At 41.1% G+C, this 27,915-nt stretch overlaps 1 protein-coding gene and 1 long non-coding RNA gene across 4 annotated transcripts; one reads left to right on the top strand and one right to left on the bottom strand.

The window, feature by feature from the left end:
- Positions 1–1,125: 1,125 nt before the first annotated feature.
- Positions 1,126–27,708, top strand: SLC35E1 (solute carrier family 35 member E1). Of its 3 annotated transcripts, XM_083352333.1 has the most exons (8): positions 1,126–1,531; positions 4,905–4,979; positions 7,609–9,196; positions 18,222–18,292; positions 18,548–18,685; positions 20,695–20,820; positions 24,444–24,689; positions 26,610–27,708. In XM_083352333.1, the coding sequence occupies exons 1-8, from the start codon at positions 1,457–1,459 to the stop codon at positions 26,838–26,840; spliced, it is 2,550 nt and encodes an 849-aa protein (XP_083208459.1). In that variant the 5' UTR covers positions 1,126–1,456; the 3' UTR covers positions 26,841–27,708. The 3 variants fall into 3 exon arrangements, with proteins under 3 accessions (XP_083208459.1, XP_083208460.1, XP_083208461.1); XM_083352335.1 differs by lacking the exons at positions 1,126–1,531; positions 4,905–4,979; positions 7,609–9,196 and adding an exon at positions 15,214–15,698; XM_083352334.1 differs by lacking the exons at positions 18,222–18,292; positions 18,548–18,685; positions 20,695–20,820; positions 24,444–24,689; positions 26,610–27,708 and adding an exon at positions 10,412–10,599.
- Positions 9,689–12,681, bottom strand: LOC310634210. The gene is made up of 2 exons (XR_014491172.1): positions 12,591–12,681; positions 9,689–10,039 (listed from the first exon to the last, which is right to left on the bottom strand). It is a non-coding gene; the product is annotated as an uncharacterized lncRNA (long non-coding RNA).
- Positions 27,709–27,915: the final 207 nt, after the last annotated feature.

Genomic DNA, 27,915 nt, shown 5'->3' with positions numbered 1-27,915 from the left:
GCTACCGGTTGCCTTCCGGGTGAGATTTAAGGTGCTGGTACTTACCTTTAAAGCCCTACATGGCTTAGGCCCGGGATACTTGCAGGACCATCTGCTACCAGGAACAATTCCCATTGCCCAGTACGCTCACACAGAGAAGGCCTCCTCAGGGTACGGTCGGCCAGACAATGTCGGCTTGCGACCCCCAGGGGGGAGGGCCTTCTCTGTGGGAGCACCAGCCCTGTGGAACCAGCTCCCCCCTGAGCTTCGGATGGCCCAAGATCTCCAGTCCTTTCGCTGTGGCCTCAAAACACTCCTTTTCCACCTGGCTGACCTGGACTGACAGGGATTTTAATTATGTTTACAATTTTAACACCAATCTTTAATTTATTTCAATTTTTAATTTTAATTTACTGTACAGAGACCTTTAATTTTTGTTGTTGTTAGCCGCCCTGAGTCCCTCGGGAGATAGAGCGGGATATAAGTCCCATTAATAAAATAAATAAATAAATAAATGAATTGCAATGATCAAGAACTGCCATACTAGATTCTTCCCAACTGTTTTCCAGATACTTTTTAGATAATCCAACACAAGAGGAATGAAAAGACGATCGTTTCATCCCTTCAGAAGTACCATTTGTTACTAGTTTGCAAATAAAGCGAGGATCGGTTTGATTACTAGCAAGAGAAGAGCAAATAGATCTGACGTAACGAGCATGAAACCCGAAGACAGAAAAATATGTTCGTACTTTGCAAATGGGATATAATTAAAATAATCAAAACTATCTTGTCAACCTAGCGCGAGCGAGAGAAGCGGAACAGCAGTAGAAGCCTCCCTTTTCCCGCCTTTTTGCCCTTCCTAAAGCCTTCCGCCACCGCCGGCTCAGGCTCTCGCCCGCACCAGCCACCTCCGCGGGCTCTTCTGCGCAGGCGTGAATGGCTCAGACTTTTCCCGCCCGCGAGTGCCCTGTCGCGGACACGCACTGAACGAACACAGTGCCGAGTTCTCACCCTCTCTCTCCCCCCCCCAATCCGCAACCCCAATGCTCTTGGCGGGAGCACCCGACGCCCTGCGTCGTGACGTCACAGACGCGACGTTCTGCGTCTGTGCGTCGGGCGCCGTCAGCGTCGGGCGTGTCCCAGGATGCACTGCGCGGGGCTGGCTCCTGCCCACAGTTGAGCTCGGCCTCCTCCTCCGTCTCCTCGGTGGAGCCGAGCGGAGCCGAGCGGCGGCCCGGGGGGCTCTAGGACGAGTCGGGCTGCGCTATTTCCTTCCAGTTCTTCTCCAGCAGTTGTGCTCTCCTTCCTCCCCCTGACTGGTGGGGCGCTTGAGCCCGGCGGAACATGCGGCTCCAGTTGCCCCGCGGCGAGGCCGGCGAGTGAGAAAGAGAGGGAGGGAGGGAGGAGGGGAGGACGGTGGGGCCTCCTCTCGCCCCCACTCTGCTGGGCCCGGGGCTCCTCCTCCCCCAGGGAGGCAATGACAGCGGCTCCGGGACCGTCCCCGCAGCAGATCAGGGACCGGCTGCTGCAGGCCATCGACCCCAACAGCAATGTGAGTGTAGCGTATATGTACAGGGAATGGGCAGCTTGCCTCGAGCTAATTTCATGTTTTTCTGTCCCTCTGCACTCCCTGCTAGTCCCAGGTGACATAACCGCGCTGACTTCAAAGTATGGTGGATTGTAGTCCCACCACATGTGTAAGGCACCCGGCTGTAGAAATCTTGGTCAAGGATTCCTGAGAATGGGAACCATCTTTATCCTGCTTTAGGGGGGGCAGGATTCCTGTAGTTAGATGTGGATGTATCTGCGCGTCTGAGAAGGGCAGTCGATAGATTTCTATACATAAGCAAGTTATACTTCTGATAAGGGATGGTGGCAGGAAGGTTTGGATTCTGAAATTTGTACTCTCTGTTTTCTTAGCTTCCCTCTCTGTTCCTCCGTTTGCATGGATGGCTACTGGAGCAATTCAGCCCCCCCCCCATACTTTGCCAAAAAATAGGTACTGCAAGAAAAGGGTTAACCAAGCTTCTTGTCTATAGTCCCCTTCTAGAGTCTCTTTGGATCTTTTATCATCTTCCGAACTATATTTTATATTGCCCAACAATTCATGCTGCCTGAAGCTTATTTTTAGTCCTTCGCTGATCATTTACTCATTCTCTTCCCCCAACACAAACACAAACAAACAGTGTTTTGTCTGACACCATTCTCCCTCCCCTTTTTTGCTTCTTCAGAATAGCATAACTTGTGTAGTATGGCTCAGAGTTGGCAAGAATTTAGTATTTGCTGGGTCTGAGGAGGGACACTTGTGATGGTTTGGACTAATGTTTTCTGTTTTAAGGGCTTCTTGAAATACTTCATCTTACCTCTTTCTCAGAGCATCTATGCATCCTGTACTAATATAAGAGCATCTTTTCCTTTCCTTGCTTTGCTTTTGTGTATTGTACCTAATCCTCCATGTGTTAGATATGTGTGAATCCACAATTTCACAGTCATATTCTATGGGTCTGAGTAGGAAAAATTTTCTGCATTCTAGTTCCCCCAGCCCCAATATATTTGTAGAGCAGGGTCCTGAGCTGTTTTCCTTTAAAATTTATAAAATTATTTATTAGTTCAGCTTGCTGCATCTTCTAATTCCTCCACACCCAGAGTGTATTTTCTGCAACCATTCCATTCTGTGCTGCTCTTTCCTCTTGACCTATCTTTTTGATTAAAGCAAAATAATGACAGGTAATTTGTCCACAGTAATATAACCCTATTTTTGAGGGGTGAGATGGGTTTTATTTATGCAAAACCTAGTTAAACCGAATATTTGGACTTCTTATTCATTATAATGAGTTTATTTTTATTTATTATACTTCTAGGAAAATAAAAAATGTTATCTTTTACTTAAAAAACTGTTTGATAGTGCAGTAGTTCTAGTGAGTAACTACAGTAACCGTTGCAAATTACTCATCTGGTATATAATGTATGTAGTTTCCTTATTTTGTATTAGAGAAAAAAATGAGGCCAATGGAAAGTGCATAAAATTATGTTTATCTGCATAGAAACATCCTAGGTAAAAGACCTATATCTATCTATCTCTATCTATCTATCTATCTTATCTATCTACACATACAAGAGTTAAGGAAACAAATAATACTCACAATTTGTTAGGCATAAGATTTAGAACATTTATACTGACATATTAAGCTGAACTAAAATCACTGTACAGGCCTTTATTAAGAATTCTTGAATGTTTATCATTTGCTATATTTCAAATCAGGCCCTTGCATTACTACTCACTCTTCCTGGACAGTTGTTCCTTCAGCTGCCATAAGCAGAGAGACTGTGTGTTTATGAGTTGTGTCACTGTGAGTAAGAAAAAGAGATGGTCTCGATGTGCTTTTCTCTACTGCATTCTACATTTATGGAAATAGTCACTTTATATCAGGGTAAAGATAATGGCATGTAAACAGTCCTGTTGTAGAAGAGCCAATTGACTCTTGCAGGCTTCGCTTAACGCTTTCATTCTCTTGAGGAAGTCTGAATATATTTACATGTTTATGTATGCTTTGATTTCTTATTTTAATTATGTGACTATCCTTCAAATGTTTAGAGGATAGTGTGCACTTTTTCAGAAATATATATTCTTAAGATACATCAGGAATCTATGCCATTTTTTCTTTCAAATCTATGACTGTTTATTCACTTGCTTTAATTTATGCTACACTGTTCCTCAGGACCACAACATAGCATATAGAGTGCTCCCTCCAGGTTTTTTTCCTTATAACAACACTCCTGTGAGTTGGCTGGATTGAGAGAGAGTGACAGGCCAAAGTCACTTAATGAGCTTTCATGGTAAAAGGGAACTATGGGTAGTCCTCAACTTAAAACAGATCATTTAGTGACCATTCAAAGTTACAATGGCACTGGGAAAAGTGACATGACCATTTTTCCCACTTACGTCCATTGCAGCATTCCCTATGATCACGTGATCAAAATTTAGACACTTGGCAACTGACTCATATTTATGATGGTTGTTGCAGCGTTCCAGGATCATGTGATCGCCTTTTGCTACCTTCCGACAAGTGAAGTCAATGGAGAAGCCACAGTCACTTAACCTTTTACTAACTTAATAACTGTAGTGGTTCACTTAATAACTGTGGCAAGAAAGGTCATAAAATGGGGCAAAACTCACAACCAATATCTTACTTAACAGAAATTTTGGGCTCAATTGTGGTTGTTGAGGACTAAATCTGAGTCGGTCCTCTTCTGAGAATATCTTAAATGCTATATTGATTCTCATTTGTTGTCTTTTTACAGGCATTAAACTTTTTTTGCAGATACATTAATATGATTTTAGTATTGTGGAAAATCTGTCTCTAGACACACCTTTTGTCCCTGTGTGGTAACTTTGCCTCCAGACAATTTGAATGATTTCTTACAGGTCTTTTCCAGGGGATTGAGATGAGCCCAGCCTCCACTAAATAAAGCAAAATAATTGTGTTAAAACACATTTATTTCCTTGTCTTTTTCTACTCAGCCTCATTCTCAGCTGATAATTTCTCCTTAAATTTTAAACCAACTCTGGCAATAATAAAGTGTCAGAATAAAATGAGATGCAGTACACTGGAAACCATCAATTTAAGTCTTGTGTCTATAGGTGACACCTAAGAAAGAGAGAGAATTAGAAATGTTTTCACTTACCTTGGGGGAAAAATAAGCAACTCCAAGTAGAAAAAAAGAATTCCAGGCAAAGATATTTTCAGCAAAAAAAGTATCATCTTTTGACACTACTTACTTCAAATATTTCAATTCTCATGTAGGATATTCCAGGGAGTCCACTAACGTACGACAGCTCTACTGTCCAGTGGGACATAACCTGGTATACCTAAAGCATCTGCCCTTCTCTAAAAGGATACTTTCTGTTCCTTTTTTTTCCACAGATACATAACATGGTGGCAGTACTGGAAGTGATCTCCAGCTTGGAGAAATACCCCATCACCAAAGAGGCACTTGAGGTTTGTTCCTACAGCAAGTATTCTTGATAAGAAAAAAAAATCGTAAAATACTAGAAAAGGCATGGTATTTAAAGTTGTAGGAGGAGTTATATGCATCACCTAGCTTATTCCAGTTTGAATCTGTACATTCAACCATAGGCTTGATAATACTTTGTGATTGAGAGAAATGTGCTCTCACTGTTTTGACACTGTAGTTAAGAAAAGCACCAAACAACAGGATTTTGCTGGTCTGTCTCTGAAGGCCAAAGAAGCTCCAGGTGTCCCAGCAGTCATACAAACTTATATTCTCAGTCTCTACTTTGACTGACATTTTGTAGTCACCCTCAATGTCTCCTCCACCGTGGTAGGGCTGAGGAAGCTCTTCATCCAAGAATTATGATGCTTTCACCTCTTCTTTCTTGCAATATTGCATTTTTAGTTTCTTTTTCCAGACAAGAAGACAAGCCCCGCATGAGCAAGATTTAAACCAGCTACTATTACTTATAGTTCCTGTAAACCTTTTTAAATATGTTTTTTTTACTATTTTTCAGTTTCAGAGTTTTGCAATGTCTATTGAATATGGATGTGCATATGCCATACTGAATAACACAGAACTGGCTTTTTTGATTGCATGCCTTTTTTTCCACCTTCCTCTGTCTATCTGTTGATTAAGGGAGAGAAGAACACCCAAGCAATGAATTATTGTGGTTGATAAAGATGTGAGACTTTTAAGCCAGACAAATGTGTTGGGAGCTTATCAGGATGTGCTTGAAACATACTGTAAATATTTTTAATTATTCAAGGCTTTGGAAAGTCCCCAGTCTGAATAAATTAACTAAATGCATGTAAACAAGTAAAATTAATAATATAAACAAGACTAAGAATAATAAACATAATTTAAGCATACAGCCTCCCAAAAAATAAAGCACTGCTTTCACTTCTTGCCTGCTAAGAAGATTCGGTCCTCTGAGAAGACAGGCTTAAGTTCTTTACCTGACATATTTTGGCCAAAGTAATTATCTTAACCAAATGGAACTTGATAAGAATCATTTAAAGGAAATGCAACAAGTAAGGGCAGATTCACATCAAGCTTTTGCCATTAATTTTTGTGAACATTTGCAAATAGGTCACTTTAAGCCTTAGTGAACTGGATAAAGTCACGTATGATTGTCCATATTCTGTGACAGCTCATGGATTTTAGAGTCTCCTTGTGATAAAAAAAATGGCTCTCATAAAGAATGGGTATTGACAGCTTGCCTGAACTGGTTACAGCTCACCTACTGCTGTAGCCCAGGCATGTCAAACTCACAATGTCACGTGACATTGTGTGACGTATTGCGACTTTTTCCCCATTGCGGGCAATGGGGTGGGCGCGGTTTTGGCGTGATGCATCCGGCCCTTGGGCCGGCAGTTTGACATGCCTGCTGTAGCCTATGGAATTCCATGGAAGCTGCTCACAGCTTTCTCTGCTAGCATCAGTCAGAAATAGGGAATGTAATTTATAACTGGTTGATGCTACAAATTTCATTTACAATTTGAGATGGTTCTTTGCTGCCCTACCTTAATAAGTACACAATGGCTTGCATTTCCTTTGTTGATTTTTGATTCACTTACAATGGTACCAGCTTGATTTATTCTGTCATTTCAAGGTATATTTGAATGGGGCTGGTCTTAGTAAGGATATTCTGCAACACCTGATTTGTGAACATATACATATTTGATATGATTATAGATTTGGTAAAATATTAATCAGAGAACATTCTTCTGCTTTGCCTATCAATTTGATTTTTTTACTTACTTGAACATAGGTTTAATTCAAATGTTACACAAAATATTTTTTCAGTATAACATTAGAATAAGTATTTGAAAAAATGCTCTTATTATAGCATTGATATTATAAATGTTAAGAACTTATTTAAATAAATCCAAATATTTATTTGGGTTTAATGTACATATTTGAAAATACAACAGTGGCTTCGTATTGATTACAGTTTTAGGAATTTGATTGTTTATTTGATGTAAAAGGCCATAGTGCTGTATCTAGTAATAGCTCTTTCTGTTTTCCCCCCTAATGATAGCTTTTTGAAGTAGGCTGGACTGAGAGTGAATGACTAGTTCAAAGTCACCCAGAGACCTTCCGTAGTTGTGGGTAGATTGGAATCTGGCTCTCTACTCTAGCCCAACACCTTAATTATTATATGACACTAGTTGTTAAAGTATTAAAAATTGTTCTTACTTTAGCATATCTGAATCATGTGAAAAACACAGTTTGATGCTATAGTCGATTAGAATTGTATCAAAATATAGCCACCCTATTTTGCAGATTACAAATTAACTTTAGCAAAGGAGCCATTTCTCAAAATAGAAGGAAAATATGCAATCAAAGAAAGTTTTCTAGAGAATTTTCCACCTCATGCTCCTTGCTCCTTAACTGTACTTCTTCTGGTGGTATAGTAATTTTTCCCCCTTTTCTTACTGTGATTAAGAAACAAGTCAGCTATAGAATTGCCCTATACTCTTTTTCCTCTTCTGGGCCTTGTCAGAACATACCCATGGAGATAACAAAAAAAAAGTCTCCATTAATGATATTTGATGAGGTGCCTTTTAAAATAATCTTTGTGTTCTTTTTTTTTAAAAAAAAACACCTTAGGAAACACGGCTGGGGAAGCTCATCAATGACGTGAGGAAGAAAACCAAGAATGAGGAGCTTGCTAAACGGGCCAAAAAACTGTTGCGGAATTGGCAGAAGCTGATTGAGCCTGTTTCACAGAATGAAGCCACCTTGAGAGGATTGCCAAATCCCCCTGGATCAGCCAATGGTGGGGCTCACAACTGCCGAGTGGAAACTTCTCCTGGGGCTGTGATTGGATCTAAACCCATTCAAGATGTGAAGAATAGAAACGATGTCCAAAAGCTGCACTCTCCAAAGCCAGGGAACCGGAAGAGGCCAGGGGAGGCCAAGGATGGTCTTCCTCTGCCGCTGCCAAAAGTTTCCAAAGCCAGTTATGAAGTATTACAAAACTCTTCTCCTCCTCCCACCAATGGGATTGGTGGAAGCCCAGAGAGTTTTCCTAGCCCTCCAGATGTGAGTCTTCTCCCAGGGCCAGAAGGCAACAGGGATGAGGTGAGTGAAAACGACAAGCCCAGCAAGATCCCCATCAATGCAGTCCGGCCTCATACGAGCTCTCCAGGACTCTTCAAAACTTCTGGGGCATCCTTACTGCTGAAAACGGCAGTGTTGCAGCAGCAGCAGCAGCATGACAAAGCAGAGGAGGCTGCTGCCAACCAGCCTAGGAGTCCTCGTTGCTCCTCATTCAGCCCCAGGAATGTCAGGCTGGAAACATTTGCTCGGCAACATGCCACGTACTCCCCCAAGAATTTGACGCTTGCCCCATGCCCAAAGCCCCCTCTTCTGGATGTTCCAGTGCCCTTATCGCCACCTCCCCCCTCTCTAGTACAGCTGTCACCACAGCCAGTGCTAGCAAAGAGACTGGAGGCATCTCATCAAGTGGAACCTGAAGCATCCCTTCATGACCAGGAGCAGCAAAGAGTGCCCGAGGGCCAGCTTCAGCTCAGTGCAGGAGCCTCTCCCGGCAGTGGAGCAGGCTCCCATTCAGTAGAATCTTTTGCACCCTTGGCTGACCTATCACCAGATGCTTCAAGGATGGACAGTGACAGTGCTGCCTCAGGGTCTGACAGCAAGAAGAAAAAAAAGTACCGGCCCAAAGACTACGTGGTCAACTTGGACGGGCAGGTGATGGAAGGCGGGGTCAAGCCTGTGCGGTTAAAAAAAGAGCGGCGGCTGACTTTTGACCCCATGACGGGCGAGATCAAGACTTTAGCACAGAGGGACTGTTTGCAGTTGGATCTTCCTGCTCTTGCTGAGCAGCACAGGACAGGCACAGATAAGCAGGAGCCGAAGCCACCTCTGCAGAGTCCCTTTGAACAAACGAATTGGAAAGAATTGTCCCGGAATGAAATAATTCAGTCCTATTTAAACAGGCAGAGTAGCTTGCTGTCCTCTTCAGGGGTGCAGACTCCAGGGGCTCACTACTTCATGTCTGAATATTTAAAGCAGGAGGAAAGCACTAGGAGAGAAGCCCGGAAAACTCATGTCCTGGCTCCCCACAGCAAACCTGCAGACTTGCCTGGGGTAACACGGGAGGTGACGCAGGATGACCTTGACAGGATATGCAGCCAACACTGGCCTGGCGTGAATGGATGTTATGATACACAGGGTAACTGGTATGATTGGACGCAATGCATATCGCTCGATCCACATGGGGATGAGGGGCGCCTGAACATCCTGCCTTACGTCTGCCTAGACTGAGTACAATTTTGCTAAGATGCTTTTTTTACACTGGCAGGTTGCTAAAGTGGGCAGGTGCTGTGCCATCCCCCATCCACCCCCATCACGCTGAAAGGCTTACAAAGCAGAGAGGGTGTGTCAGAGAGCTGGACGCTGGCAGTTTCTTCTTTCCTGTTAAAACTTTTTTTTGTGAAGTGCTGCTACCAGTTTACTAACAAAATTGCAAAGGGAGGCATAACAAAAGGTTTGATTAAAAATGAGTAGAGTTTTGAACTCTAGCAAGCCAGCTGTTAGAAACAAAGCAAAACAAATGTGTTTGTTTTCCAAAGGTGAAAACTGTTTCCAGCTATTTGTGGATGCCAGAATCCAAGGTCAGGCAGGTACAGGTGGTTAATTGTGGAAATGAAACATTTAACACAAGAGTAGTTGAGTCTATTTATTTGTCTTGATTTGATTTTTCTTAAAAGGAATAATATGGCAGTGAGATGTTTTAAAATGAACTGTGCAAAACTATAGGTAGTTCTTTTTGCATTACATCTCTCTTCAAAATTCCCCCTGATGTGGAGATGTGGATTGCAATGATATGTGCTCCGCAGTGCAGGAAGGGCCGGAGAGAGAGATGCCCACCTTTAGCTCAGCATTCCGTAGACTTTCACAGGGCGTAGTCTGGTTTCAATTTCAATTCAGATCCATGAAAATGCTGCAAAAAGTGTTCACAGTTCTCCCAGCAGCAGCACCAGCCTAAGCACGTTAACCCCTTTCTGCAGATTTTCTACGGGAAAGCGGGGAAAAAATGGTGGGGGTTTTTTTGGTTTTTTTTTTCTGTTTTAACAAAGAAAATTCCAACTTGTACTGAGGGTGCTACTAGTTTGTAAATGTCCTGTGAAGGGGGAGACAGACGCCTGTTTGTATGCTGGAAATATACTTGTTACCATTCCTTTAGATATTGTTTGCCTTATGGATATCCATCACAAAAGCGACTTGCAAAAACAGCCTTAGTGAATGTACAGTAACTAGACTTCTGTGTTCTTGGGCACAGAAGGGAGCAACTTTGCTATTGGTCCTTTCAGTGGACACATTGTGATATAAATGTGGAAATAAAAAAAATTTGCACAAAACACACTGTCACTTTCTAATATTTCAGAAATGGCCAGGTACAGATGAGGGTTTATAAAAGGCGTCGCAAGTGGAAGCGGAGCTCTTGTCTCCTGTTGGACAATTAAAAGATTAAACTTATAAAATCTATATTTTCTGCACCACTAAGTCTGTGACTAGAGATGCATAACCTGAAGCCATGGGGTCCTGTATGTCCTCTCCTGCCTTGGCTGCAGCTCCCAGAAGTCTCTTCAAAAGAGCTGCTAAATTGTTTAGCGTGTCAATGGGAGAAGAGTTATTAAATATATGGGGGTGTAATATTAATTGCATTCAATTAATTCATATTCAATTAAGTGTACCTTTAAATTAAATCAAATTTAGTCTTCGTCCTGGTCCTGCATGTTTTTTGAGCATGATTCTGACATTCCACTCAAATTCCCAATTTGGTTATTGTCTCCAGAAGGACCTCAGCTGCAGACCATGCTTAGCAATATCCCACTTGCAATATCCAGGAAAAATATAACACTTGTTTTATACAGGTGGTTCTTCACTTGCAACATTCGTTTAATAATTTTTCATAGTTATGACAGTGATTTAAAAAATGTCTTATGACCAGTCCATGCACCCGCGGCCATTGCAGTGTCCCCATGGTCATGTGACCAAAATTCAGGCATTTCAGCAACTTTAATTACTTGAGGAATTTTGGTCACATGACCATGGGAACACTGAAATGGCCCTAAGTGCAAGGACTGGTGTCCAAAGTCACATGATCACCATTTGCAACCTTCCAACAGACAATGGAAGACGCTGGATTGGCTTAATGACCACAGTGATTCATTTAACAACCATGGTAAAAGTTGTAAAATTGGACACAATACAATTGCATTGCTTAGCGGATGTTCTAGACCCAATTATACTTACAAGTCAAAGATTACCTGTATTTTAATTTGCAAAGTATTTTGCAATTGTCTGAAAATGCTATATAATTTATTTAATTTCATCTGTATTGTAGATGTTCACTGTACCGTGTTCTCATTGCCAAGTACTAGAAACTGGCAGAGAAAGTTTTAGTCCAGTAATGGCTTGAGAGGCACAGCTTTTCCACTTCAATGTCAAAGTGTGTCTTTAGAGTTAAACTATTCTTGAGTATTTAGTCACATAACTTCTTTAATTTGATGACAATCATGATGTGTGTTATCGTTGCAACATCTTTGACATTTTGTCAGGAGAAAAAGGGCAATTTATGTACTCAGCCTTTGGCTAGCTAGTAAAATGTGATCAAGCAAATGTTGAACTTCAGCCCAAGAGATTTTTTTAAAAAATATTCATAAATTGAAGGCTCTCGGAAGGCTGAAATCTGTGCCTAGTGTTGCATTCTGTGTAACTCTTCTAGGTCTTAGGTTAGCATGATTGATGACAAGGTTTGTGGGAGTTGCAGTTCAATGCACCTGGAAGGGCATGTGTTGGATCTGTTTTTGGATTAGCTGGACTTTGCTTTCTCAATGGATAGTTTTATCTGGGTAGGTTGGAAGCATATACAGTTATTAGTCTTTTTAATCCTTTCATGCTGTTCTAGACAACAAATTTGCAGTCTCTATAAATAAAGCAGCAAGCATTTCCCTAAATAGATATATTTCAGTGGGGTATGTATAGTTCTAGTTCATACCATAAGATGTATTTTATCTTTTGCTAGGGAATTTGTGACATTCAGATACAATTCTCAGTATTCTGCAACATTGACACAGTTGACTGTGGCTGCTGAGAGTAATCTACAGAGTCACTGCCTCCCCTTTCCTCAGGCAGATTTTTACTACTATCCTTTGTGTCTTCAAAGCTGGAACAGAACAGCCAGAAATCCAGTCTGACTTATTCTAGCCAATTTCACCTGTGCAAAGACAGGCTTTTTTTTGCAAGCGGTTGCAAGCCATGGAAAAGTACCGGTAAGCTCTAGATCTCTGTCAAAACACTGCTTTTTTATTTCTTCCCCTGATTTTCTGCATCAGTTTCTATGCAACAATCCAGTGAATGAAGTTTTCTTGTCATTTTTTGATTCCACCCCCCCAAAAAAAAATTAAGGCAATCTAATTAAAGCTACTAGAATAGGACTAGCACAACCTTTCCTCTGCATACAGTATGCAATATTCCTGCTACCAGTAACTCCATCATAACTGGGTGTGTTTGCACAAGATGCCTAACAGTCTAGCACTACCTGTGGGTTAGTTACTCACCCGGTAATCTGATTTCCAGATGATCAAATAAAGAAGGCTGGTATAATTATCCTGGGAGCAATGACTAGAGCTGGTATCTCAGCTATTTTTGTGGCTGTCAATACCTGTTTTTTTAAAAATGCTGTTGTAAAAATTCCACAATGGTCTGATCAGAATCCGAGTTAACAGGTGGTGTGAGAGAAAACTACTTGCGGTATCCTCTTCCTGTAACCTCTTCCAGGACCTATTTCACCCTCTCCCATATGCATGGAAGAGAAAGGAGAAGACAAGAGTGCTGGGGGAAACTCTTCTCATGTGGATGTTCTCATTTTTGTTTCGGATGCCAGAAGAAATAACCTTGTTAACCCTTACTTCAAAGTTTGAATGATACTGTGAATCATGAATAGATAGAGCCTCACCCAGTGACTAACGTTGAATATGGAATGGACATTAAGGCTTTTTTCTTAAAATGATTTAGTTTCTAGGTTTGGTCATCACATTGAGACCCACTGATGTGGTTTCCTAAGTAATGTGAATCTGTTCTTTGGATAGTTCTGATGTGATATTTCCAACTCACAATCCCTGCATGGAAGTATCATCAGAATATTCTACTTCTCTTGGTCTGTGATTCCTCTGTTTGCCGTTAGCTAATTTTAAATTTATTTTCTTTATATTCGTGCTTAGCTTTTGTACATAGGCTGATTCAATTTTTTAGTAAGCCAGTGTGGCAAGTGCTGCTGGTGTTGGATTATGTTTGGAAAAATTTAGCAAAGTACAATTAAGAAAATTCAGAGAAAGCGGGTTAGCATGCAAAGAGAAACTTTCAGGGCATCTTGGAGACTTAAGAAACTTCACTAAGGCATCTTTGCTGGACTTTATCCCACTCCCCACTCCACTCCAGACAATATACAAAAGGAGGGGCAAGCATGAGTTTTTATTGTAATTATGCTTTTTAGATTTGAGAACACTGTCAAACACTGAAAGGTGTAATTGAAATAATACTTTGAATTGTATTGGTGTGGCAGATGCTTTTCTCAGGCCCAGTCTACCTTGACAGAAACATGAAATATTTGCGTGTGCAAAACACTTGAAAATATTTTGACATCTAAATTGCCAATGTGAGTATTCTGACTTGGATACGAAGAATTTTGTTTCAGGATGGAACAAGACACTAAAGAAATTCTGAATTTTATTCCGCAGAATCCAGCAAACTTGGAATATTCCTTGTGAGGCCGTTTTATCCTGAGTTTAAAAAGAGAATTACTTTTTTTTTTGCTTTGTGCAAATTCTAGTGGAATCCTTAATACCAGATGTCTGTAATTTCATGTTTTGGACTTTATTTTCTGAGATCTGCTTCAATGACTGTTGTGTACATTACTCGAGGATAAGCGATGCTTTGTTGGCTGTACAAGAGTAACCACCGGCAGCTACATCCGCACCCAGCCTAATTAGAAATGTTGGGGAGGTGAGGACTGTCAGCCCGTTACCTTCTCGTTTTAGATAATGTACTTTAGTTCCCAGAACGAGCCCTGGCATCAGCACTGAGACCGACGGTTTGTGACTGCACCTGTGCAGCGCCTGATGGTATGTAGAAATACAGGTAGTCCTCAACTTACGACCACAAATGAGCCCAAAATGTATGTTGCTAAGTGAGAAATTTGTTAAGGGAGTTTTGCCCCATTTTATGACTTTTCTTGCCACATTTGTTAAGTGAATCAGTGCAGTTGATACATTAGTAACATGTTTGTTAAGGGAATCTGGTTTCCCCATTGAGTTGGCTTGTCAGAAGGCTGCAACAGGGGATCACATGACCCCAGCCCAGGCCATTGCAGCTGTCATAAATGTGAGTCAGTTGTCGAGCATCCAAATGTAAATCACGTGACCATGGGGATGCCGCATTGGTCATAAAGTCACTTTTGTCAGTGTCTTTTAACTTCAAACGGTCACTTGAGTGAACTGTTGTAGATCCAGGAATACCGGTACGCAAGTGCAAGTGAAAAACGGGCAATGTGGGGATCCAATTCGAGCTTCTGCCCTCTCCGTACATCAGGGGTCTTCAAACTTGGCCCTTTTATGACTTGTGGACTTCAACTCCCAGAATTCCTCAGCCAGGCTGCCTGGCTGAGGAATTCTGGGAGTTGAAGCCCACAAGTCATGAAAGGGCCAAGTTTGAAGACCCCTGCTACGTTATGCTAGGGCAGGGGTAGGCAACCTCGGCTCTTTTATGACTCATGGACTTTAACTCCCAAAATTCCTGAGTCAGCTATGCTGACTCAGGAATTCTGGGAGTTGAAGTCCATGAGTCATAAAAGAGCCGAGGTTGCCTACCCCTGTGCTAGGGGAAAACCGAGAGCCTAATTTTATCGGTGATAAAAAAATCCCTAAAACGTTGGGCGCCACAGCAGCGTAGTCATTTCTCGCTCCCACCCCCCCACCCGCCCCCCAAGTGCGCGAGCTTTCCCGCTCACCGCCAAGAAAGCCAAACGAGCCGGCGCCTTCCCTGTTGCCAGGACCACCCGCTGAGGACTTCGCTTTTTTTTTTTTCCCTGAAGTCGAAGGTAGTCGTCTGCCCGGCTTCCGTCGCTATGGCCCTCCGCTTCCGCCGGCTGTACGGAAGTGACGCGTCCGAGGGGGAAACAAAAAAAAAAAAAAGGCAAAGCGGCTGCGGCCCGGCTGCGGAGCCACCCCGGTGCAGCTCTTCTCCCCAAGCCTGAAGGATGGTGTCGCCGCCGCCGCCGCCGCCGCCTCCCGGCCACCTCCTTCCCCCTCCCGTTCCCCCCTCGCCCGGCGGCCCCTCCGGCGCGTCCCCCCGCGGATCCACGGGGCTGTTTCGGGTGCCCGCGCTCTGCCTGGCGTGGTACGCGCTGAGCGCTGGCGGCAATGTGGTGAATAAGGTGCTGCTGGGCGCATTCCCGCGGCCCGTGACGGTCTCGCTCTGCCACGTGCTGGGCCTGGTGGCGCTCCTGCCCCCCTTGTTGCGGGCCTGGCGCGTGCCCGCCGCCAGCCCCGCCCAGCTGCCGCCTCGCGCGTACCCGCGCCTCATCCTGCCGCTGGCTTTTGGCAAGTACCTGGCCTCCGTCTCGGCCCACGTCTCCCTTTGGCGCGTCCCAGTTTCCTACGCTCACACCGGTATGATGATGGGGCGCGAGGGGGACGGAGGGACGGAGGGAGGGAGGCTCCAGTCTAGTCCTTGTGCAGAGTTGCTTGCTTGCTTTATTTATTTATTTATTTATTTATTTATTTATTTATTTATTTATTTATTTATTTATTTTAATTCCATTTATATCCCGCCCTTCTCCGAAGACTCAGGGCGGCTTACAAGCTTAGCAGTAGCCTTCATTCTATGTATATGCCTGCTTATTAGGGTTTTCCACACACACACACCCAAGCGGCATTATTACAAAGTCAGCTTAATTGCCCCCAACAATCTGGGTCCTCGTTTTACCTACCTCGGAAGGATGGAAGGCTGAGTCAACTTTGAGCCTGGTGGGATGCGAACCTGCACTAATTGCAGGCAGCTGGTGTTACTTAAGGAGGCATTAGCCCACTGCTCCACCAAGGCTCCGGAAAAGAAAAGAAAAAGAAAAGAAAAGAAAAAAAATGTTGGGAGAGGGAGATGCACTTTACTTTTTTTTTTCACGTTCTAGATATGGGGGATCGGGAAACTTTGCCTGCGAATATGCTTTTTTTATGGAAATAATGTTTTTTCCTGGGCCTGTTGTTGAGTAATGGAGAAAGAAGGAAGCACTTCTCCAATTTATTTATTAGCTTGCACATTGTTCAACTTAAGATAACGTATGTAGGATTTCCTCTTATTTTCTCCACAGTAATAACCTTGTGGGGTATGTTGAACTGAGAGAAAGACTGGCCCAAAGTAACCAGTAAGCTTCTATGGCTTACTAGGGTTATGACTAGAAGCTGGGTGTCTTTGGTGCCAGTCCACACTCTTGACTACTACGGTAATCACAAGGTGTAGCTGTGTATTATGCTGTCTCCTGTTATCCCCACAACTGCCTTGTGAGGTAAGGTGGGTTAAGAGGTAATGATTGGCCCAATATTGTCCGGTGAACATTTGTGACCAAGGGTGAGTTGGAATCTTGATACAGGTAGTCCTTGACTTACAACACAATTAAGCTCAATTTTTTTTGCTGCTAAGTGAGACAGCTAAGTGAATTTTGCCCCATTTTATGACCTTTCTTACCACACTTTGTTAAATGAATCACTGCAATTGTTAAAATTAGTAACACAATTGTTAAGTGAATCTAACTTCCATATTGACTTTGCTTGTCAGAAGGTCGCAAAAAGTTACAACTGTACACTGCAGCCATGACACTGCAACCGTTGTAAATATGAACCAGTTGCAAGCGTCTGAATTTTGACCACACGACCACGGCAATCGTAAGTGTGAAAAATGGTCATAAGTCACTTTTTTCAGCACCTTTGTAACTTTGCAAGGTCATTAAACTGTTGTAAGTCAAAGACTACTTGTATTTCTCTTCGTAGTTCAGTGCTAAACTACTTTGGTTCACAAGCGGATTTGCAAAGAGGGCTTCTCTGTATAGAGGTATCAGTGTTCATTACATTGCTAGGCTGTCTCCATCTATGTGTAGAATGTTGGCAGAACTTCAAGAGAATTTCCTTATTTATATTGAGGAAGAAAAAACGTGCCTGAAGGGTATGGTATTGTTGTTGTTGTTTTTAAAAAAAGAGCTTTTACTGCCAATAATCTGGTTCAACCAGAATGCCTGATAGTTCTTATAGAGAGAAGCAAAGGCAAGGAAAACTGAGGCTTGTTGTGCTGATTAATAATAAAATCCAGTGAACCATTTCATTTGAAGATCTTTTGTCAGTATAAATAAAGTGTGGGAGGAGTGAGAGGTATACAGGTAGTCCTTGACTTATGACCACAATTGAACCCCAAAATTTTGTTGCTAAGTGAAACATTTGTTAAGTGAATTTTGCCCCATTTTACGACTTTTCTTGCCACAGTTGTTAAGTGAATCACTGCAGTTATTAAATTAATAACATGGATAAGTGAGTCTGGCTCCCCCTTTGGCTTTGCTTGTCAGAAGTTCTCAAAAGGAGATCACATGACCCTGGGACACTGCAACTATCATAAATATGAGTCAGTTGCCAAGCATCTGACTTTTGGTCACGTGACTATGGAGATACTGCAGTGGTTATAAGTGTGAAAAACACTCAGTCACTTTTTTCAGTGCCGTTGTAACTTTGGTCACTAATTGAACTGTTGTAAGTCGAGGACTTCCAGTAATTCACACTAAGCTTCTTGTAGTTATTTAATTCCTGTTTAATTGCATATTGAAAACTGCTGTGTTCGTGCAAGATTTTTGTATCTTTTATTTAATTTAGAAAAGCAGTCCTTATTTTTTCAAAATGGCAGGAAGCTTAGTACGAAGTTTAGTTGTAAAGCAGGAAGTAGTATGGGAGAAAGTATCAGGTGGTCAAGTAGTGCCACAGTTTCACCATGGAAGCTTTTGCATATGTGAGTGACTGTCGACAGTTATACTGCATTACGCTGTGTTGAGTAATATCTGCATGTAATATATCGGTTTCTAAGTAGCTTTTATTTCACAGGTCTTGTTGCTGGCATCTGTTCTCACTTTAATTCTGTGCCCTTCCTCTTCTTTCCAGTTAAAGCAACAATGCCTATTTGGGTTGTTCTCCTCTCAAGAATCATCATGAAGGAAAAGCAGACAACCAAGGTAAGAGAAATAAGAGTAGTCAGAGGGGTGAAGTATTTAATGCTTCTCTGCAGTTGTTCCATTGAAACGTTTATTTGGAAAAAGAAAACATTTGGAAAGTTTTTGTGAGACTTGCATAAACTTTCTGCACCACCTGAACTTGGGAAACATATAAGGTGTCCCATATAAATAAGCTGCCCAGAGTTGTCTTGAAGCGAGATGGGTGGCAAACGAATTTAATAAATAAATAATAAGTAGATTTTTTTCTTCTGTCAGGTATATTTATCCCTCATCCCTATTATTGGTGGAGTCCTGCTGGCTACAATTACAGAACTCTCATTTGATACTTGGGGACTTATCAGTGCCCTGGCTGCAACTCTCTGCTTCTCACTTCAGAATATTTTCTCTAAGAAGGTACCCTGTGTTTATTTGTTTTAATGTATATTTTTGCACATCGATATACATTTGCAAATATACTTGATATTTCTGCACTAAAGATCTTTGTAACAAACATGCAATATATTCACATTTCAAATTCATATTCTCTAATGCTGTCTAAATTATGATAATGGCATAGAAACTCAGTAATTTCTTTGAGGTACACAAAGTTTAAGCTGCTATTGTTAACCTATTTATATATGTGACAAGGATGAACAGAGCAACTCTTGAGTGAAAGAGAGCTTGCACAAAAAAAAGGATACTGAGAGTAGTTAAGTTTACACAGCAACCACACAGATACATTGAGGTGTGTACAAAAAAGTTTTACTTGTGGGATAAGACAATAGCACAGTCCAGGAAAAAACAGTCCAGGTCATACACGAGTAATGAAAAAATAGCAGATAACAACAGTCCAAGGATTATCCGATACAGAGTCTTCTTACCAGTCCGTAAGTCAAACACAGTTCTACAGGTTTAGCAAAACAGTAGCAAACCCACAAACCACGATAAACAGCAAGTAACAGCAAGCAAGAGTGAACGTAACAGAGAGAGAGAAGCTATGTCTCTAGCTCCCTCTTATGGCCATAGGAAACAGCGCTGGCCAATCATTAGAAGGTATGATGCAATGCATTACATAGTTAAGGTGATACATTACAGTTCTATAACAATGATACAATCGTAGTTCATATATATTGCCAACCCAACCAGTTAGGCCACAGACATATACCTAACAATATGAAAAACTGAAATGGAGAATAGGGGAGGGTTTCCTTAATGAGCTCGTAGTTTATGTTCATAACATGCTAAATCAGGTTTACAATGCACAATATTATGTTCTAATAACATGCCATACCTCAAAAATCATGGCTTAACACAATGGCCTTATTCACACAGCATTGTAAGAATATGGCTGAGGTCTCATAGCACACTGAACCTTAAAACTTCCAAACCTCTTTTAGTCTAAACTAACATATTGCACAAATACACTAAATAAGTCAGATTCTGTATGCTAGTTTATATGATGAATTTCCAGGCTTTCTTGTGATAAATAAAGTGACTTAAAAGTTAGCAATTAAATGTATAATAAGATTTTTTTGAATAGCTTAAAGAGGTTGGTTTGGGGAGGCTTTTTAGACAGACAGACAGACAGACAGACAGACACACACACACACACACACACACACACACACACACAAATCACCCAGTTAGTTAGATGCTAGTATTGTCTAGATTGTTCAAATTTATTATTTTATTATTTAGATGAGATTTTTCAACTTGGTGCCTCTGACTCAAAATAAGATTTCATTTATACAGAATATAGAAAAACAGTTGGAAGGTGTCTTCTAGTCCAACCCCTGCTCAAGCAGGATATCCTATACCATTTCGGAAAAATGGCTGTCCAATCTCTTCTTAAAAACCTCCAGTACTAGAACACTCACAACTTCTGGAGGAAAGCTGTTCCACTGATTAATTGCTCTCACTCTCAGGAAATTTCTCCTTAGCTCTAGGCTGGGTCTCTCCTTGATTAGTTTGCATCCATTACTGTTTGTCCTATCCTCAGGTGTTTTGAAGATAGGTTGACCTCTTCTTCTGTTGCAACCACTCAAATATTGGAAAACTGCTATCATGTCATCCCTTGTCCTACTTGTTAGACTAGACATCCCAGTTCCTACAACCGTTCATCATATGCTTTAGGCTCCAGTCCCTTTATCATCTTTGTTGCTCTTCTCTGCACTCTGTCTACAGTCTCAGCATTGCCCAACAGCTGTGAAGGCCGGGAATTCTGAAAGCTGAGATGCAATTTATCTGTAGATCCATCAAATTGGAAAAATTGACTTAATCACTACCATTATGTTCAGTTGCACACAGGTAAAGAAATTGTGTGTTTGAGATACAGCAACTACATTTCAGTTTATAGGAAGAAAAGCAACTAAAAGAAACGATTCTTGAAGAAGGAGCTGTTTCTGAATTCTTCGTTCTTACAGGTTTTAAGAGATTCACGAATACACCATCTCCGTCTGCTGAACATCCTTGGTTGCCATGCTGTGTTTTTCATGATCCCAACATGGGTGCTGGTTGATCTTTCCTCATTCCTGGTAGAAAATGACTTGGTAAGCGTTAGCTGAGTCTGTAGAAAAAAGCCTTTGGCTTGAAGTATGCCCCTGGAGTCAAGAGGTTCCTATTGCTTTTTTGCTGGTATTTCTATCATGTTTCCCATTGCAGCCCTCCCATATTTTTGTCTCAGCTGTTTAGAACTGTTGTTTGAACCCAAATGTTGATCCTTGTGAAGGACTTCGAGCATATTAGCACTAAAACCAAGAGGGCTCTAAAACTGAACAGACTGACGGGTTAATGGAATTACTGAAATTTGTAGACATTTTTTGAGCTTTTGTTCTTCAATAGAGTTTGTAGTCTTCTGGTAGGCGAGAAGAAGGGTACTTAGAAGAGCTCAGCCAATCGTAGAAAATGAATAGTGTAGAGATGGAAAGATTCAGGGTAATAATATTTGTTTTTACCTAAATTAACTTTTTCAGTTATTGAAATTTATACATGTGTTGTGCCTTAGTTGCTATGTTCTTAAACAATCTAAAAATAAGCAGGGAAATCTGCAATAAAAAGCAAGCCATTGCTGGGGGGAAAGAGAGAAGGAAAGTACAGTCCTATTGATGCTCCTGTAGCTTCCTTTTTGGTGGCTTTTGACCCTATTGGTCGTGCCAACCTGTTGGAACTATTGAAAAAGCTGGAAATTAGAGGCCCTGTTTTCAGTAATTCTGCTCCTTTCACTTCAAGGTAGTTTTATGAGAGACTGTTGCTCAACCCCTGGGATTCTCCTGCAGATCATGCAAAGTCTGAGGATATTTAATATTTGTGCGAGGCTGCTGGGAAGGATCATGTGCGGGTTGGAGCTAGTCACTGTCGGTATGCTGATGATCCTCAGCTATACTTCTCCTTTCCTGCGAGCTCAGGGTTGGATGTCTCAAGAGCTTCTGCAAGTCTCCAGGATGTAAAGGACTGAATGTGGGAGAACAAGGTGAAGCTGAAACCAATCAAGATGGAGTTGTTGCTGATCCAGGGGCTGAACTTCAAGATTCAGGAGATAAGCCTATGTTGGATGGGGTTGTATTCTCACTGAAGGTCCAGGTTCACAGTCTGGGGGTCCTTCCTAAATCTGGCACGGACAGGACATCAATGGCAAGGGGGCCTTTTATCAGCTTATTTGAACAACAACAATGGGCCTCTTTCTGGAAATGGAAACCTGGTATTGGTGATCCAGATGCTGGTAACCGCAAAGGCTATTGCAGTTTATGTACTCAGGGAAGCCCTTGGATTGTATGGAAATTGCAACTGCTCAAAATGTGGCTACAAAGGTGTTGCCATATCACCACTGGGCTGAAACATTTGCACTGCTTCCCAATCGCTTTCTAAATCAGTTATAGGCACTCACCGTACTATAGCTTTATGCAGCTTTTGATTGATTACGTCCCACGAAGTCATTGTTGATTTTTAGCGACTGCAAAACTAGATTTTTCCCCCCATAATAATCAGCTTGGGTAATTAACTAGGCACTTTTGCAGACCCTGCCAAAGGCATAGACAGTATAACACAAATAATTAATCTTGCTTTTTTGTGGCAATTGTTGCTGGAGTTGTGGGAGGTGTCTTATTATTCTGCTTTATGAGGGAGCTCAAAATGTACTTTTTGTTCATGCTTTTTGAGTTTTCACCTTTTATGGATTTTATCATTGTATTAACTTTGGTCAGATGACAGGCCAACCTGTCTCAAATGGATTGCTGAAATTGAAGTACTGGTGAACTCTTTGAGGAAAGAAAGATCTAAATCTTATTAATAAGTAATTCCTTACCAAAATTATATTATTTTAAATTTTTCAGTAAGTTCTTCTATTTTTTAGCAAATAGGTGCCCAGTAAGACAACTGCTGTGTTAGATAGTATAGTCACCTAGTGGTGGGTGGCCATAAAGTAAATAAACAGTACCCAGTGCAGCTAGAAAGAATTATTGACTATGGCATCAGAATAGTGCAATGTTTCCCATTCCAGTTTAGAAATTCCGGCTACCCTTGCAAGATCTTGATAACTATTTCATCCTTTAAAGTACTTTAGTACTTTACTTATTTGTTTGCAATTAGAATTTCAGTTGCATCTGGTGAATTATGCACAGTATGCTAACAGATTAAGTAATTCTAAAAGGACTAGTTATTCAGTAATAAAATTATATCTTTTTTCAACTTTTTTTTTGAAAGCTGGCTGGCCTTATTTCTCTGATATTAATAGCAGAGAATACTATCCTTGATCAATGACGATAATTGGGATCAGAATTTTCTGTTGCTAAGCATTGTGGGTTATAAAGCACAATGTCACATGACTGCTGCTTAGTAACAGAAATTCTGGCAGTCCCAGTTATGTGAATCATCACAGGTTGTTAAGTGAGATCTTCACATGGTCACTTTTTGTGGAAACCCCCCCCCCTTTTTTTTTTGCTGGCTTCCTGGTTGACTTGGTAGGAAGCCAGGAAAATAGGTTGCAAATGGTGATCGGGTGACCTTGGGGATGCGGCAGCTGGTGTAAATATAAAGACTGTTCATAACTCTTACTTGTTCAGCACCATCATAACTTTGGTCCCTGAACAATTGGTCATTAAACAAGTATCGCCTGTAACAGAGTAACCAAGCTAGATTTCAATATATTATAGGAAAAGCTGTATTTAATTTGTTTTAATCATATGAAAGCAAACCTTTCCCACAAGACTGTTTTAGTTTAATAGACCAACTTTCAAACTGATGATTCAGTTGTCATGGCTTTTTCATTTATGCTCTTACTAAGAGATAATTTTTGAATAAAATGCTAAAAAATAGAGGACATTTATATCTGAGGATATTATTAGTACTGATTTTTTTATTTGACAAATTAATTACAGTGATTATAGTATATATAAAAATAGTTTTATGTCAACAGTTTTACGTCAACAGTTGGTCAACTATACAGTGACTTGGATTCAGAGACAGAAAGATGCTTTAAAAACATGATTGCTGGGAAAAAATTACATTTTATTTAAGGAGTTGCAGATGGGTACATCATGTAAATGCCTACTCTAAAATAGCTTTATGCCCCTGAAAACAAAGCATATTATGCTTTAATGTTCATTGTATAAGCTCCTACTGCTCAAGTTCAGATTTTTTTAAAAAAAAAATGCTTTATGGGGAAAGTATTTGGATTTGTTATTTATTACTCATATGTACTGCTTTTAAAATGACATCATTTGTTATTCTAATTATTTTCTTTGCTGCTTTCAATTTCATACCCCTATACCAGCGTTTCCCAACCTTAGGAACTTGAAGATGCGTGGACTTCAACTCCTAGAATTCCCCAGCCAGCATAGCTGGCTGGGGAATTCTGGGAGTTGAAGTCCACGCATCTTCAAGTTCCTAAGGTTGGGAAACGCTGCCCTATACTATATTGGAAGAAATATAAAAATTTTTGGGGGGAATCATTTAAGACTTCAAAATTATACACACACACACACACACACACACACATATTTTCAATTTATAAAATGTGAATTTCTAAAAGTAATGTTTGGAATTGAAAGCTAGGAATCTTTGGACTTAATTAGAGAAAAAATAAGTTACACTCAACTAATTATCACAATCAATGTGTTGTAGCTGCTTCTGTCCCTTTTAGGTGAGCTGATCGTCTCACACACTGTTTCTCCCACAGAGTTCAATGGCCCATTGGCCATGGACCATCCTTCTCTTGGCCATCAGTGGCTTCTGCAATTTTGCCCAGAATGTCATCGCCTTCAGCATCCTGAACCTTATTAGCCCTCTGAGTTATTCTGTTGCAAATGCCACAAAAAGGATCACGGTCATTAGTGTCTCCCTGATCATGCTTCGTAACCCTGTCACCACCACCAATGTTCTGGGCATGATGACTGCTATCCTGGGAGTATTTTTGTACAACAAGGTATGTAGCCAGTGGAAAATCTTCCTTTAACCTCAGGCCAAACAGTGAATGAAAATTGAATGTAGTTGAAGCATTCTCTGAGCTCTGATTGGAACTCAGGCTGGAATTCAACAATACCTGAGATTTAACTTTTTAAATGGTGGGACTAGCTCAGGATTCATTTTCGGTTTCTTCAAAATGAACAAAATGAGTTTTAGTTAACTTTTGAGTTGCATTAATGACTTGAGAAAGGGGTGTATGTCTGTGGATTCTTATCTCCTGATTTCTCAAGTATTATTCTGTGAATGAAGCTCTAGTTTAAGTTTTGGTTGTATAAGGCTACAGAGCCACAAGTGGTCCATAGTCCTCTGTTTTTTGTAGCTCCTCAACATACCAACTCCTTAGTATTTTGTTGCAGATGTTTCATTACCAAACTAGGTGACATCATCACTGCTAATGTTTATCTAGTTTGGTAATGAAATGCCTGCAAGAAAACAACTTAGCTCAGAGAGCAGCAAAGACTCCACAATTCAGTCTTGAGCTACAAATATTCTCTTCTATCGGTTCTCAGTGTTGCCAAGTCTCAATGGAGCAAAATCAACAAGATGGTTCTCCACAGTTTTGAGATAGAAAACTAAACAGTGTATGCATTAAACTTTTAGGAAGTTTACAAATGTTGACAAATGTTGTAAAGACAAACCAAATGTTAGGTTGATTCCTCACAAGCTACAGTATAAATATCCAACAATTTAAATATAAAAATTACTTAAGTCTAGCTATTGTTACAAAAGATGAGTATGATAAAATGATCAAATGAAACAGAGTTCCCCAGTCCTGAGAGCAAAAATGGCCTTTAAAATATTGCAAAGAAACTTTGTCACTATATAAGCTAGATGTGCTTTGAGGGCTTCCTTAGTGGCCTGTAATCTTAGCAGTCCACTACATTAAAACAACTCAGTTAATATAACTGAAGTTATAGTTCAGTACCCACAGAAAAAAAGCAAATAACTGCTTTCCTCTCAAAATTGACAGGAAAAAAATCCTACCTCTATCTGATTATGATATGGTCACACACACTTTGCTTCATTGATCCCATCTAGCCAAAGTGGAATCAGTCTGGCTCATTCTCTTACAGGAATATTGACAAGATCAGTTTATGATGTAATAGTGGGGAGGGGTTTCATTTGAGACTCTACAAGTCAGATGAACTGACCAATCAGGCTAGAGCTTACGTCTTGCCCTGTTAGGAGTTCTTTTTTGCTCCAAGACTCCAAAGGCATTACTTCCATGTTGCTCCTCAGACATAGCTCCTTCCTTTTGCAAAGATGGAAGCCCACCATATTGTCCATCTTATGGAGTCCTTATTCAATCCTCTGTATCTGTGGTGATGAACCTATGGCATGCATGCCACAGGTGGCACGCAGAGCCCTCTCTGTGGGCACGCGCACCATCACCCCAGTCCTAGGCCCTCAGCTGGGTTTTATAAAACCTTTTTGCTTTAGGCTTCTACCACTGTGTGCAAAAAAAAAAAGTTCAATCAATTTCAACTTCTTGCGGGGGGAAAAAAGATCTCGCAAAGTTGGAATTGATTGATTGAACTTTTTAGTCCCACCTAGTCTGCCATTATTACTACAGCCATGCTCATCCAATGGGCCACACCCACCAGGCACCTGACAATATATAAGTGAGTTTTGGGTTGCACTTTGGGCACTCAGTCTCTAAAAGGTTCGCCATCACTACTCTACATTCTGAGGTGAATTCTTGATCCTATCAATCAACAGTGGGAGCAGTTAGTGCTTTCTCATTAATAAATGGAAAGAGCAATTTAATAGTTTCTCATTTAATATTTCTCAAGATAGTTAATGGATGCCTTGTCTTTAGGCTGTTTGTACTTTATTAGATATGCTGATTTCTGAGGCTGATAGTGTAATTTTCTTACAGACCAAATACGATGCAAACCAGGAAGCAAAAAAGCAGCTCCTTCCTATCACAACAACAAACCTGGATCGGCGCTGGAGTACCCCGGAAAAGTCTCAGAATGGACTTGCCTCCTTTGCACATCAGGGAGATTTCCAGTATGGTAGCAGCAGAGGCAATGTCCTCGTGGATCACTTCCAGTATTCCCGGCAGAACTATCCAACATTGTATAGCTCCAGTCGCTATGATATTTAGCAAGGGCTTATTCATTGCTAAACAATGTGAACTGTTCACATGGAGTTTTCCCTTTCCACTTGTGTGAACTATTTAGTCTCAAGGGATAGCCGGGGTCTGTGCGTATGTCCCATGGAGGGATAAATGCTATAGAAGAGGGTACTGCATGCCAAGCAATACTTGCTAGTGGAAGAAACCACTGGGGTGGGTTTCATCAGGTAAAATTTGGCCATGCAAAAGCCCCAGTCTGTAGCCCGAGTTTCTGTGACCGCCAGATGCCCTTGAACATGTTGGTTGTCCATGGTAGCACAAACGTGGCCAGTTTTTCCTCTTTCACTCCTGGTTTTAGATCTTTTTGAATTCTGCCTTACAGTTATTTCCAAAATGTAACGAAAACAAGCTTTTTCTCGTTCCCTCTTTTTTGTGGAAAAGAAAAGGTTTGTTGTATTCTGTCACGAGAATAGCTACTCATCTGCTGCCTTCGTCTGCAGCATTACGAGGGGGATTGCCAAAAATGAAGAAGAAGGGGGAATCAGTTTCCAGTCTCTGGAGAAAGAATGAATGGATTTATTCTAAAAAAAATAATAATCATGTAATAGCAGGAGTTTGCTGCTAGCACTGTGTAGCAAATATAGATCTGAAATGCTCCCTCTCCCGCTCCTGTTTTAATCATGGTCTCAAAGCGTTTTTGGTTTGTTCCCCTCCCCCATACAAAAAGGTGAAGCAAAGAGATCTGTATAGCGTACAATTTGCTCCATAGGGCAAAGCTTCTTAGTAATATCATGCAGCTTCAGGAATTATTTTCTGAAGGTTCTGCTTTCGTAGTTTACAAGGATCATTTAAAAAAAAACAACCACTATGGGTATTGGTCTATCCCAGGGGTAGGCAACCTTGGCTCTGTTATGACTCATGGACTTCAACTCCCAGAATTCCTGAGTCAGCATAGCTGACTCAGGAATTCTGGGAGTTGAAGTCCATGAGTCATAAAAGAGCCAAGGTTACCTACCCCTGGTCTATCCTGATGTCAGATTTGGGTATAATTTGTGTATATTGTGCTGAATTGTTTATGTTGTCTCTTCGTAATAATCTTCATACT

This window comes from Vipera ursinii (assembly GCF_947247035.1).
Source record: "Vipera ursinii genome assembly, chromosome: 1".
NCBI lineage: Eukaryota > Metazoa > Chordata > Lepidosauria > Squamata > Viperidae > Vipera > Vipera ursinii.
This window is presented reverse-complemented; position numbering and strand designations above follow the sequence as displayed.

What these genes read in the sequence shown, in the direction of transcription:
- SLC35E1 (XM_083352333.1), top strand. Translation starts at nt 1,457, where the DNA reads ATGACAGCGGCTCCGGGACCGTCCCCGCAGCAGATCAGGGACCGGCTG. An exon ending in TCACCAAAGAGGCACTTGAG is followed by an intron (nt 4,980 to 7,608) that starts GTTTGTTCCTAC and finishes AAAACACCTTAG; the next exon opens with GAAACACGGCTGGGGAAGCT. An exon ending in TGGATGTTATGATACACAGG is followed by an intron (nt 9,197 to 18,221) that starts GTAACTGGTATG and finishes TCTTCTTTCCAG; the next exon opens with TTAAAGCAACAATGCCTATT.